General features: G+C 41.5%; 1 protein-coding gene across 4 annotated transcripts in view; it reads left to right on the top strand.

The window, feature by feature from the left end:
- Positions 1-12,848, top strand: part of PCNX2 (pecanex 2) — a 160,505-nt gene that overhangs the window by 9,959 nt on the left and 137,698 nt on the right. For all 4 annotated transcript variants that reach the window (XM_042795740.1, XM_042795741.1, XM_042795739.1 and 1 more), the window contains exons 4-7: positions 916-952; positions 1,799-3,088; positions 11,751-11,898; positions 12,067-12,212. In XM_042795740.1, the coding sequence (XP_042651674.1) occupies positions 916-952; positions 1,799-3,088; positions 11,751-11,898; positions 12,067-12,212 (1,621 nt within the window). The remainder of the gene's footprint in view (positions 1-915; positions 953-1,798; positions 3,089-11,750; positions 11,899-12,066; positions 12,213-12,848) is intronic.

Below are 12,848 nucleotides of genomic sequence, written 5' to 3'. Positions count from 1 at the left end.
GGGGGATGAGGTACATGATGTATGAGGACAGGCAGATGGGATGTTTTAGCCTTACGAAGACTTGTAAGACTAGAAGAGCTTACTGCTGTCTTCAGCTTCCTAATGGTAAGATGCAGAGAAGACTGAGTGCTCTCTTCTCAGAGGTGCCCAGTGACAGGATAAGAGACCGTGGCTGCAACTTGCAGCCATGAAAAGCTACAGTTACTAGATTTTATGGGGTTTGTGTGTGTGTTTTTTCTTCCCCACCCCCCCACCAAGAGGGTGGTCAAATACTAGAAGAGGTTGTCCAGAGAGGTTGTGAAATCTCCATCTTTGGAGGTATTCAAAGCTCTGCTGGAGGTGGCCCTGAGCAACCTGCTCTAACTGTATCTGCTTTGAGTGTGTGTATATGGTGGAAGGGATTAGGATTAAATGACCTTCAAAACTTTCTTACAGCCTAAATGATTCTATGATAACTTAATGGCTTTGATGTCTAGTTTTCCACTGAGAAATTGTTACCAAGTGCTGGAGACCAAACTTTTAATTTTAGTGCTTTGGAAGCACATAGCTGGAAAAATGTCAGATGAACACAATGTATTCCTTAATGATTAAAAAAAGAGGAAAAAATCCAAATTAGGCATTGCAAAATGTTTGTTTTTTTTTTTTTAAAATAAAATTCTTACTTTCCCCTCCCCCCCCTTCCCAAACACACACAGTTGCAGTGATGCAGTTCAGAGCATGACTGTTCTATAACCATCTCCCTCATCCACTCCTTGCATTTTGTGCAAGGTACGTGTCCAAATTTCAGTGATGTTAAGCAATTTATCAATGCTGTAATTAACCTTTGATTAGATAGCTTTTGCACTGATAAGTGTTTTTTTCAACAGAATTTAATAAATGCCCATGCTAATTTTGTGTGTTTCTTTTTATTTTTAGGAGCTGCCAACACGGGAAACTATTGAAGATCTCAGAGGTATCTTAAAGACTTTACCTTTAAACCTTTGTTTAATCATTGTTTGCTGCAAAAAAAAAAAAGGGACACAGAGCACCCCATGGCAGGTTCTGCTGTAGCTCATATTAGGAGCTGAATGGAAAAGCTCAAGAGAGTGAAATCTCAAGGGAATTCTAACAGACTAAGCTTCCTCAGCTGTCAGCCAGGCTGTTTGGGATGCAGCCTTTTGGTGAGCATGCAGGTATCTCTCCCCGTTTTGGCACGAGGAGGCGAAGGAGCCTTCCTCCCACACTCTTGGGAAGCTCTGTGTCTCTGTAAAGCCTTAAATCAGGAAGCCAACACTCAGATCACATCCTAAAGTCCTTAAACATCTGACTGCAGACTCCTGTTGTGATTGTTGACCTTTGGCTCTGTAGTATATACTTCAGCACACCTTGCTTTGCCTACAGTTCCTAAACTGTAATATAGAAAATATATTTCCTAAAATAGTTTATCTCCTTTTTGTTAAGATTGATCATCATATCCTTTGGGACCATTTAGGAACTGCACAAAGTGATGTAACAAACTTCTGCCACACTGGATTATTCTTTCTTTCATCTCTCCCTAAATGGGGATAATTCTGCAAAACATTTCAGCTTTGATATTAGCTGTTGCTTGAGCTATTTTGATTGTTTAAATTAAATAGACATGCTGCTACACCTGACCTGGAAGGACTCCGGCTTCCTTTTATGGTATTTCGCATGTAGCTAACAAAAAAGACCCTTGCTTTGCTCTGCTCTGGATCAGATTTTGCTAGTTTAAGATTACACTTCAACAATGCACAGTATTGACGTTTGTGAGACCTAACTCCCACATGTTTTTTATTAGGTGTTATGGTATTAGAAGACCAGGCTGCACCACCAGTTTCATCTACCTCACCCTGTATGAAAGCGGATATGTTACCTGTTTCTACAGCCTCTGTTTCAGGTGCCACCACATCAGCAATAGTGACAAAACCAGCTGCTATGGAAACACTTTCTGGTAATGGAATAAATGAAAAAGGAGGGAGCAGACAGCCATATAGACAACATGGATCCCAAGATATTCTTGTGGACAAAGATGTAGTTAAAAACTTCTCCAATATTTCTTTGTCACAAGGTGATATTTTAAGGACTGGAGTTTCTTCAGAGCCATGGGACAGTGAAAACTCAGTTATTTCAGACCATTTGAGTAATCCTAAAAGCTACAGAAGAGAGAAATTGCCAGATGGATCACCACAGACAGGCTTCACCAGTAACTGCCCCCAGTGCAATGCCATTGCAACCAAAGATCCTGAGCACGCAGAAAGTTCTTGCAGTGCTGGTAATACTCACGAGGACCTTGATTACTCGGACAGTGAGACTGCTGTTGCGGTTGTGGACAACTCTGTTCCTGGAGACCAGCTATGTGAGCCCATTAAAATAGTCATCACAATGAGTACTACACCAAACACCACCCTCAGTGACCTAGCGGGCTCTGTCCACCTAAAGGCTCTGGGAACTGAGAAAGCGAGCTCAGCCCTTGAATCTGGTATAGTTACAGCAGGCTGGCCAAGTCAGCAAACTAATGAACAGCTCAGAATCCCTGTTATTACTTTCAACTTGTCTGATGACAGTAAAGGTAAGGCGTACCCAGAAGTTAGTGAAAGCGATAGAACTCCAGAAATTTTCAAGGCAGAGCTGTCATCCAACCAGTGCTCTGGCTATGAATCGGGTGATGCAGTAAAGGAACACAGCAACCCAGCAAATACTCCTTTAGAAACTAACACTTCTTCAGATCCAAATCGGGAGAATGCTTCTGAAAACGACCAGACTCTGGATTTAACATCTAAGGAAGAGCTGCAGAACCTAGACCCGCAGTCCTGTAGAACTACTCATGAGAAGAGGCACATGCGGGTGTTGAGTGTAGACAGTGGGACAGACGTGCTTTTAAGTAAGAATTTCATGGAGGTATCTGACAAAGAAAAGACCTTACCAACTTCTAAATCTGATCTAGAAGCTAAAGAAGGACAGGTGCCCAATGAATCTAACTTTCTAGAGTTTGTCTCCCTCCTGGAATCCATTAATACCTCAAAGATGAAGGCGTCTAATCAATCCACTATCAAAATGGAGATGACAAAGGAAAATGGCCTTGTTGGAGGTATGATGCATGGTTTACAACTCTTTTGGAATAAAGAAGTTGTGACTAGGTACGTTATTTATAGCAGCTTAGCCTGAAATCTGCAGTAGGGCAAATTACGAGATGAGAACTGGTTTTGCTAATGGGGCCAGGCAAGGGCTGGACTTGGTACGACAAGGTGATTTAGTGAAAGTGTGACTGTCAGCTGCAGTTCTTTGAATATTTTTATTTTCTTAAAGATTTTCCTTTGGAAAGCCTAATGTTAACTTCAGTGGGCATCCGGTATGTATCTAGTATTCTGTACTAGAATAGCATGCAAAACATCAAAATATCTCACAAAAATAACAAATATATCTCACAAAAATGTGTATATCTCATTACACCTGCCCTTTCCCATCTTATCGGGTGCACATTGGAGAGTTGTCTGTATGTGCCTGTAAGTATGTAAAAAGCTGAAATTGTCACTGGTGATGGCTCAACTTTCAGCTAATATGTGCACTCACACATCCCTAAATTTTCTGCACAGTCATGGGTTAGTTTATAGCTAAAAAAAAACCCCGTATATTTTTTGTCAATAGGAAGAGTTTTGATTTTTGTATTTGCTTGAAACTAAAATATTTGGGTTTTAAGGAGGAAAGTTTGGTGACTGTTTTCAATGAAAGCCACGGTATTTTAATAATAGATGGTATCTTCCCATGCAAGTTCCTATGTAATCAAAAGGGCTTCTATTTAAAATCTCAGCTGATTTTAAAACCTGTATGCAATCCAATTTATAGGTCTTATATGGAAACATCTGGTTTTAATCAGCATTCTCATTGCTGTCACCTAACTCTGTGACCCCTTTCTGTTAGGAAGGAATATTGTTTGTACTGTCTTTAGCAGCTCTCTAGGCAAAACTAGCAGGACTGTTTTGCGAGGATGCAAGATCCAATGCAGTGAAGGTAGATGCAATCTCAGGGTACTTGCCAAGTGATCGGTGCAATCAGTTTAGAAGATCTGGGCCAAAGTGAAATAAGACAACCCATATCTTCCCCTTCTCCAAAATGTTTGGTTTATCTTAGATCCTATAATAAGCTGTTCTAAGACAGCCTAAGAGGATGCAATCTCAATACCTATTTTGCATGGAAGGTAAGAAACTTAATGGCGCTCAGCAGAACAGCTTGGCACTGCTGTTTTACAATGGTATCCCTGTCCATAGACAGACTCTGTGGAGTCTGTGCTCCCCTGGCTCGTTCCTGCAAGAATCTTCCATTACGTGAAAAATGCACCGCTGATTTCCAAGTTTGTCAGCTTTTTTTAAAAGCAGATGTGAAATTTTCACTTTTTCCTTGTTGTAAAAAAAAAAAAAAAAAAAAAAAAAAAAAAGTAAATTTATCTTCCCAGTGTGTTCTTTTTGTGTAGATTTTGATTTACCTTTCACTCTGCCTTTCCTGTTTCCTCTTCTCTGTCCTAGCCAATGCATTACAGCCTTATCTCATTCCATCTTTCACTTGTGTCCATTTTTTCTTCCACTTTGTGTTTCTTGTTCTGTGCCTTCCCTTTCCCATGTATCCCTTCTCAGTTTAGCCACTCCCCTCCTATGCAACCTCCTTAATTGCCTTCCTCTTCATATTGCTTCTCTCTCATCCTTCCCTCTGTTCATCCTAGCAATCCCCACTGTTGCTTTTCTAGGCTTTTCCACTCTCTTGAACTCTCCTAAAGTCATTGTCTCCCCACAGCTTGCATTCACTTCTCCTGTACTTACCCTCCTCTCCATTCCCCTGTTCAGTTTTTGTTCCACCTGGGCCTGGTGCCTGTCTTCTGGTCTGTTCTACCCATCTCTCCCGCCTTCTCAGACTGTTTGTTCTGCAGAGCAGTTTCTGTCCTGCTCTATTGAGTTTATTTGCTGGCTCTGGTCTGTGCTCTGTGGTTGCCCAAGACGTGTGCTGAGCAAGCCCTGCTTTTCACTGGGGCCTGCTCAGCTGAGTCCCTGTGAGAGCCCTGCCAGGTCCCCGGGGTGCAGGGTCGCCTCCCTCTGCGACCACACACAGCAATACGAGAGTCACAGCAAGCAGATAGCGACTTTTGCTACCCCTCAACTGTAAAAATGAGTATTTACACCGTAATTTGACTTCCATGTGGCATGATTTAGCTGGGAAAAAGAAATGATAAAAATTTCAGAGGTAAGTTTATATTACAAAAAGGAAAGAGTGCAGCTAATCTTGAAAGGGCTTTCAGACAAGTATCCTCAGATATGAGTGTCGAAGATAGCTGTATAAAAGAAAGCAATGGGTGATCAGGATAAATCACTTGGATTCTGCGGTGACCAGAAAAAACACACCAACCCCAAAACTATTAGTGTATGTATAGTTGTTATGCTTTAGATCTGGCAAATGAAATTCTTCTCACTGGAATCTAAGATCGTGAGGAAACAGGATTCTGCTTGTCCCTCAAACCAAGGTGTTACTTAAAGCAACCTGAACTGAATTCCCTACTTTACTATTTTCTTAAATCCGCATGTTTGTGGGATGGTGAAGTTGAGCTGCATACGTGAGTGGTTCAGTGGCCCCATTCATTTCTGGCATGGGCCCAGCACGTGTCACCCTGGGAAAGGAGCGGGAAGAGGGGAGCCCTGCAGGATCGGGGATGGTGGGGTGGCTGCAGCTTCTGTCGCTGCGAGGTGTCTCCTGCACCTCGGATGGCGCTGTGGGAAAAAGGAGATTAAATTGGAAGTCTTTAAGCTAGGGAGAGGTAGTTCAAAGGCAGTTCTTTTTAAGAGCAAGTAGGCTTTGTTTTGTAGCGCAGTCAGAACGTGCTGTTTGTTAAAATAAATTACTGTCGTTACTGGCAGCTTCCCCACAGTAAGTCTGGATTTTAGGAATGAGAAAGACTCTAATTTGTTTACAGCCTTGCAATTACAAATATGCTTTAACAAAACAGCATCTTAGAACAGATCTGAATAAACATTATTCCCACATTAAAGTGGTTGTTCAAAAAAAAAAAAAAGTGTGTGTATGTGTGGGGAATACAGAGCAAGTCAAGCTATGTGCCAGTTGTTTTGAGGGAGGAGGTTTTCTTGTGTGTGTTTTTTGTTCTTTTAACCTTGCAAACTACCTAATTGCCAAAAGCTAATAATAGATGCCTGGTCCAAATGAGCATGAAATGCACCCCACAAAGGTGTTTATTAGGCAGTGTGAGAAACTTGGCAAATTCCTGGAAAGCTGGATATTCAGAGCTGTGAGTAAGAAAACTGACACTTTGCATAATTTGGAGAAGGCGAAGAAATGCGTTCATCAGAACAGTCTTGCAAGTGAGCAAATGTCACAGATAGGTCTTTGTTATGGGTGCACCCTCACAGAACTTGAGTTCTGTGGAAACAGAAGAGTGATCATTCTGACCACACAAGCTTTTGCCAGGAGACATCTCAGTGAAATGCAGTACAAGAAAATTAAAGCCTTGCTTTACGCTACCAAGGATGCCAGATTTAATGTGTTAAAATACAGGACATAAAAAAAGCTAAGAGCTGTTCTGGTGCTACCCCGCCTCTTCTAGATTGTGAGAAAGTACCACTGAGACTGTTGCTAAAAATTACTTTCAGACCAGTGTCCTTTTGGTTTTGAATCAAACTTGCACCACCCACGTAATGAAAGCCTGTTGAAGGGCAACTGCAAATTTTCTTTGGTCTTTGAGAAGCGTAAGGAAAGCCGGGTTCAACAGCTGCTTTGGGTCCCTCTGATGTGTCTGGAGCTGAGTAAGAGCAGCTGTGCATCAGACTTAGGCAGGGCAAAAACTCATGTATGTCCCCTCTGGTTTGTAATCTAGGACAGGCAGTGTTATCACCCAGGGAGCAAAGCCTGCTGTGGGAGTGGTGGGGACTGGTGTGGGAGAGCCTAAACCAGGACTGCGTGGCCTGAATTTAGGTGTTTTGCAGGCTTTTTTTAGAAAAGGTACTCATCGTTCTGGGCAGTGTGCAAACCACAACCTTGAGTGAGTTCTAGATCCCAAGCAATTGCCCTTCTCTCCTATAAAAAGCTAAAATGTACTCCTGTGGATACTTTTAGACTCCTTAGGGTTTTGTTTTGTTTTGTTTTTTTCCCCTGCATGTGAGAAGGAGGGCTGTCACCTTCCATGTAATCATGGAGAAGAGGGATCTTGTGTGTTGAGTCACCAGCCTGAAGGACAGTGGTGGAGGGGGGCGGCAGTGGGGGGGTTTGGTAGTGCCAAGGACCCACAGCCCTGCCAGGAGCTAGCTCTTCTGTCGGAGCGGCTGTGTGCCGTCCCTGACTGTCCTGCCAGAGAGGGACCATGTGGCACTAGATGCCTCTCTTTGGATGGGGAGGAAATGGGGTACAGAACTCAGTTCTCTAAATCTGATACTCGATGCATAAAGCCTGATGGGTTGAAGTTTTAAAATTTCAGTCTTTAAATCAAAGAGGTGATGGTATGTCTGATGACAAGGCTGGCACCTGTAAGGAAACTATAAGGCTATTTCAGAGGTCTGTATTCTGATTTAATTGTTAGGTATAATGATCAGACTACTTACCTGAGACCTCAAAAACCTTGATTTTATTACCAGGTCTGCTGCTGGCCTAGGAGATTGTTTTAAGCAAGTCACACTTGTGCTTACATCTCCCTTAACACTGTAACAGGTACAGTGAGTATTGCTAATTTTCCTATCTCTTCAGAAGTAATGTGGTATTCCTGTTTAGTGGATAGTCCCATGTGCTTCTTCAGTGCCCGTGTTGAACTTTCGTAACAATGCTTGGACTGTGTCAGGTTCCCTGGGCACTCTTGTTCTTTGGTGGGTGACTGGCTTTAATGTCAGATTTTTCTTTTAATGTATTTGTGGCATACGAGGCAAATTTGAATTGAGAATAAAGTACATAAGCTAGATGTTTCTGCTACAGCAGTCAGTGAAGAAAGGGTTAGGAATGTCCTTAGGTTATATTCTCCAAAGATACAAATGGGGCAGTTCACAACACATAGAACTTTTGTTTCATGATGCTATTGACAAGAATATAGAGCTATTTGAAATCCGTTATCTCTGCAGAATGGGCAACAAATATATTTTGAAGTGAAGCTTTCTATTTTGGAGTATAGTGTGGAAGGAAGTAGATTCTGTACCAGTGCAATTAATGAACAGAAGAGACTCAGGCTTAATTAGCTTAATTCTGCTTGACCAGATTTCAAACCAGATGGCATTTGGAATTATGACAACAGTGGCATTTTAATTTACAGGAGTGAGTTGTGCTGACTGGGATAGGGATATACAAGTAAGACACAAGGAAAAACTCTGGGAGACTGAAGAGAGGCAACAAAATAGTAAAAATATTTTGTAGAAAAGTTACAGAGCAATAAAATTTCTTTCTAATTATCTAATAATAAGGCAACTTTAAAGTGGAGGTACACTGACAGTTACTGTGATTACTATACGTACAAGGGCTGCTCCATTTCAACTGAAACTGTTTTCAGCCTCTTCCCAGTGTGGACCAAAGGCTTGTCTACAAAGATGGTTTGGGATACCTAAAATCTGTTCCACAAATGAAAAAGTTACATGGCAAAGGAAATTTTGGTAGTATAACTGCATTTAAATTAGGAACTCATTTGTCAGCATTGGGATATTATATTTTTAAGTAATGTTGCTATGCTGTTACAACTCTTTAGTGCAATTCAAAATGTTTACAGGAAGTATCTTATACCCATAGGGGACACTTAAGAAATGTTTATCTTGATAAGGCTTTTACAGGATAACTAAAGGATGTATGTTGTGCTCAACCAAAATACAAAAATGGTGTACAGACCAAAGCTTGGTTGTTTGTGCAGGACTCTTCTGAATCACCCTTCCCCAAGCCTGCTTATCCATGAATCCTGATAGTTACGCCTCGCACATCTGAGTCATGTGGCAGATAATTCCCAGATAAATTATGAAGTTACTTGCAGAGCCTGGGTTTGAGCTTGGAGCTTCTGTGAGCCCAGCTGTGTATATGCCAGAGACGTGGGGATCGGTAGCTCGGGGTAAATGGCTCTGGTAGGAGGCCACAGGGAGGGTGCAGGTACGCTGCCGTGTTGTGCTTTTTACTCTTCTCTTGCTCTTGGAGAGGGTTTTTCCTGGTAACTTGACCTTTGCCAGCAGAATTTCCACGCAAGGAGCATTTGGTGACGTAGAGCCAATTACATACCCTGGCAGAACACTCCTAGTCTAGACATCTCTATCTCCATTTAAACACTGAAAGCGTAAGTCACTTGGAAGAAAATGAGTAGTAATCACAAAGGCCAGTCACAAACCTATCATGGCCCACCTTTCCAGTGCTGGAAGTGCTCGTCACCATGATGTTCTCTGATTGGCATATAGAGCCTGTAAGGAGAAGTATATTTATGTTTTTATTATTATGACTCTTCGCCACTGTAGAGAAAAGAAGTCTGAAAGGCTTGTGGTTTGGAATGGAGAAGAAAGAGGCATTTTCTAAAACCACTAGATAATCACATTAAAAAATCTTTTTAATTGTTCCAGCCCTAGAGCTAGTTTTGGGAAATATGGGACCAATTAGATTATTTAAACCACAGTTTCTGATCTCTATCAATTATTCTTACAGTTTGAACAGCTCAAGCCTTTAGGAAAGTGATTTCAATTAGGTATCTGTGGCTCTGTCACCTCCCTCAGGTACAGTTACATCATTAAGGGGATACTTCAGTAATGCCACAGTTTCTGCTTAAAATGGAGTTTAAATCTTTAGGAAAGGAAAAAAGTGTTGTCCACTCCACTCACTACTACTGTTTTTTTGGTTTTTTTTTTTTTTTTTTGGTTTTTTTGTTTTTTTTTCCTAAATAGCAGTAGGTAGGTCTGGAAGGCCTACTGAATTTTGTCTTTATGCACAACATATACAAAAGATTTCCCTAAACCAAACTTACGCTAGTTGTATTTATTGCACAAGAAGTCAGGATCCTTGTTTGTCTTGTGCTACAGAATGAGAGCAGGAGACTTGGAGCATTGACAGTGGTGTTGTGAGATGGTTTTCTTTTTTTCCCCTCCTTGTGGAAGCTGAAGGAACACTGATACTCCAGGCAAGAGTGACATGGTGTCTTTATCTCTGCGGCCCCTTTCCCCCTTGCTTCTGGTCCCCTGGCTGGTGAGTGTCTGGAGCCCTGGTGAGACTCTTCAGGCTTGGTGGTGCCTGTTGTGCTTCGCATTGAGGGCCGGGACCTGCTGTGACAAGATGTGGTGCTACAATTAAAGTTGTTCTTGCACTTCTGGATTCCCCCCCTCCACCCCCCACAGTAACTGTGTGGTGTCTGCAGTGAAAAGTAGTTATGTGTGACTGTCTGAGGCTTTAGGGTATTAGAGGGGTGTGTCCTCTGAATTGAAACTGGTGTAGGGGTGTCTTAACTGCTGAAGGTATGTTTGTTTTTAGAAGTAATGTGTTATTAGATCAGCTGATACGGTTGGAGGAAAACAAGACTGATGATATGAAAGCTGTGCATATCCAAAATCTTATTTGCTTCTTTCAGTTATATCAGTTGGCCAAATAAAAGATAGTGCGTCTCTACAAGCCTTGAATCTGTTTTATCCTTAGACCAATTTAGTGGTGACACCACTATTTCTTGACTGTGACTCTTGCAGGTTAGGATGGTAATTAGAGTGGTAGGAAATATGGTTTAATAAATGGAATTTTTTTGGGGGGGGGAGGTGGGGGAATTTCTGTGTTTTTTTTTATTGATGATTAAATTTCTAAGGCATTTAAACAGCAGACATCGCAAGAAGTTTGGGTAAGTACTTTTCAATACACCTTGCTTAGTGCAAGAAGCTACAGGACTCACTGAAGCATTTCCAAAAAACTTTTTTTTTTTTTATTTAAAGCATTTAATTGTGCGACTGCACATGGTGATGAAATCACTGTATTAGGTGCACTTTAAAATCCTAACAGATAATTTTTTTAGTTTACAGTCAAAGCACAGTTGCAAAACGTTTCACTATTCAACATGAATGTTAGTAACTAAGAGACAATTACTTGAAAGTTGAACACATATAAGTAAATGACATAAATGTGTAGAGAGGTAATATAATTGGTATTCAAACTGGCATTCAAAGTGGTAGGAATCAGACAAGTTCATCATGTATTTTAAAATCTATAGTTCTCTATTCTCCAAGCATAGGAAAATCTACTGTGAAATTGTTTATCCAGTTTGTCCTTTGTCCCGTATCAGGTGTGTGGCCGGTGGGAAAGAGGGATTAGGCAGCTACCTGCTTTCCCATCCAAGAGCTCTGTTTCCTTTGAAAGTACTGCTTTCCCTTTTGTAGAAGGGGAATGAGCCAGTGCTTCTGTTTTTCCTTTGCCGTCATATACAGTTTGGGAACAAATTATGGCCCCCAGGGAATCAGCTTCTTACCATTCTAGGTTAGGGACAGATTGCTTCCCTGTGAAACAATAGGAGAAGCAAAGCAGAAATTCTCTCTCATTTGCGCTTTGCTTCACACAGCCTGTTCTTGAAACAACCCATTCACACAGCCTCCTTGAGTTAGAGTACCTCCTCATCCAGATTTCTGAGATTGTACTGTTTTCAGTAATTTTAGTGTTTTCCATAAAAACAGTGATTTCTGTAGTATTTTAGCTTTTCTCTTTTAGATGCTCTTGTTCAGTAGTTAATGAATGAAACTCTTGACAGTCATCTGTGGAGAGTGGCTCCACTTCACTGCCCTGTTTTCCAGATAGCCATATGACGGAGAGAAAAGAAGAAATGGTGGGAACAGAAAAGCACTGTGAGCAACTTCCTAAACAGGAAAGATCAGATGTACAAAGCCAAGATCGTGCTAGTACTAGTCCGGTGCTACCAGAGCCTGCCAAATTTGCAGCACTGTAAGGCCAGTTTACTTTACAATTTTGTACTTCAAAGATATGATGTAAGCTGTTTTGTTTCACTGAGTAGAAATGACATAAACTTTTAATTAACCTCTCTTTCTTTTTGTTTTATTGAGAACAAGAAAAAAGTTCCTCATAGTAGTTTTGAAACATTTTTGTGTCAAGTTACCAGGGCAACAGGCAAAGGCAGATAATCTACCGGGTAACTTCTCAGCAAGACAGTTCTGTCTTGCAAGTAATAAGTGGACCTGAGGCGTCTGTGCAAGATGAACTATCCGTGGATGCAATGCATGTGTTCATAGATGAAAATGGTAAGTTTCCTATTTGGAATAATTACAATGTGTGAGGAAATTTCTAAAGAAACTTTAGAAGCCCTGCAAGGATGTTTCTCCTGTTTGTTAGCAATTGCATGTTTTTCTGTGTGCGTGAAAGAAAAGTAATTTAAAGTCAGATAAGCAATAGCTAGAGTTTTCAGAATCTACCAGTGACCATTACAGACCTGAGGCTTACACGCTGCATGAAGTTTATCTTCCAAACATCATCCTCAAAACTGCTGGCTAGGCTAGAAGACTGCTTCTGTCTTTGCAGAGGAACCCCTGGCGCTTTCTGCCTGGTGAGGAGTTTTCCACTGATCTGGCTGGGCAGAACGTTCCTCCTTTTTACTCTTTTTGTTCTTCGGTTGGCTCAGACTGAACTCTTTCTGATCACGTGGTGGTTGCTCTTGTTCGGAGTTGTGGTCTGCTAACCCTTTCAAGAGAATTAATGAGTCTTGCCCCATGCCTGTGCTTGGTATGCCCCTGCTCTGCAGCTAATCCTAGAGGCTGAAGTCGTAGTATACTTGGTGGTGGTTTGTTTGAACTCCGTGTAGTGCCCTGTGAGGTACCGGCCCATAGCTCGGAAAAGCAGCAGCCTGTCCCAGAGCCGTGTTTCCCTTAAAGCTGCCTTCA

The sequence above is a fragment of the Tyto alba genome, unplaced genomic scaffold (genome assembly GCF_018691265.1).
Source record: "Tyto alba isolate M040663 unplaced genomic scaffold, T.alba_DEE_v4.0 Super-Scaffold_22, whole genome shotgun sequence".
Classification (NCBI taxonomy): Eukaryota; Metazoa; Chordata; class Aves; order Strigiformes; family Tytonidae; genus Tyto; species Tyto alba.
The sequence above is the reverse complement of the archived record's forward strand: the minus strand, read 5'-3'. Positions and strand labels throughout refer to the sequence as shown.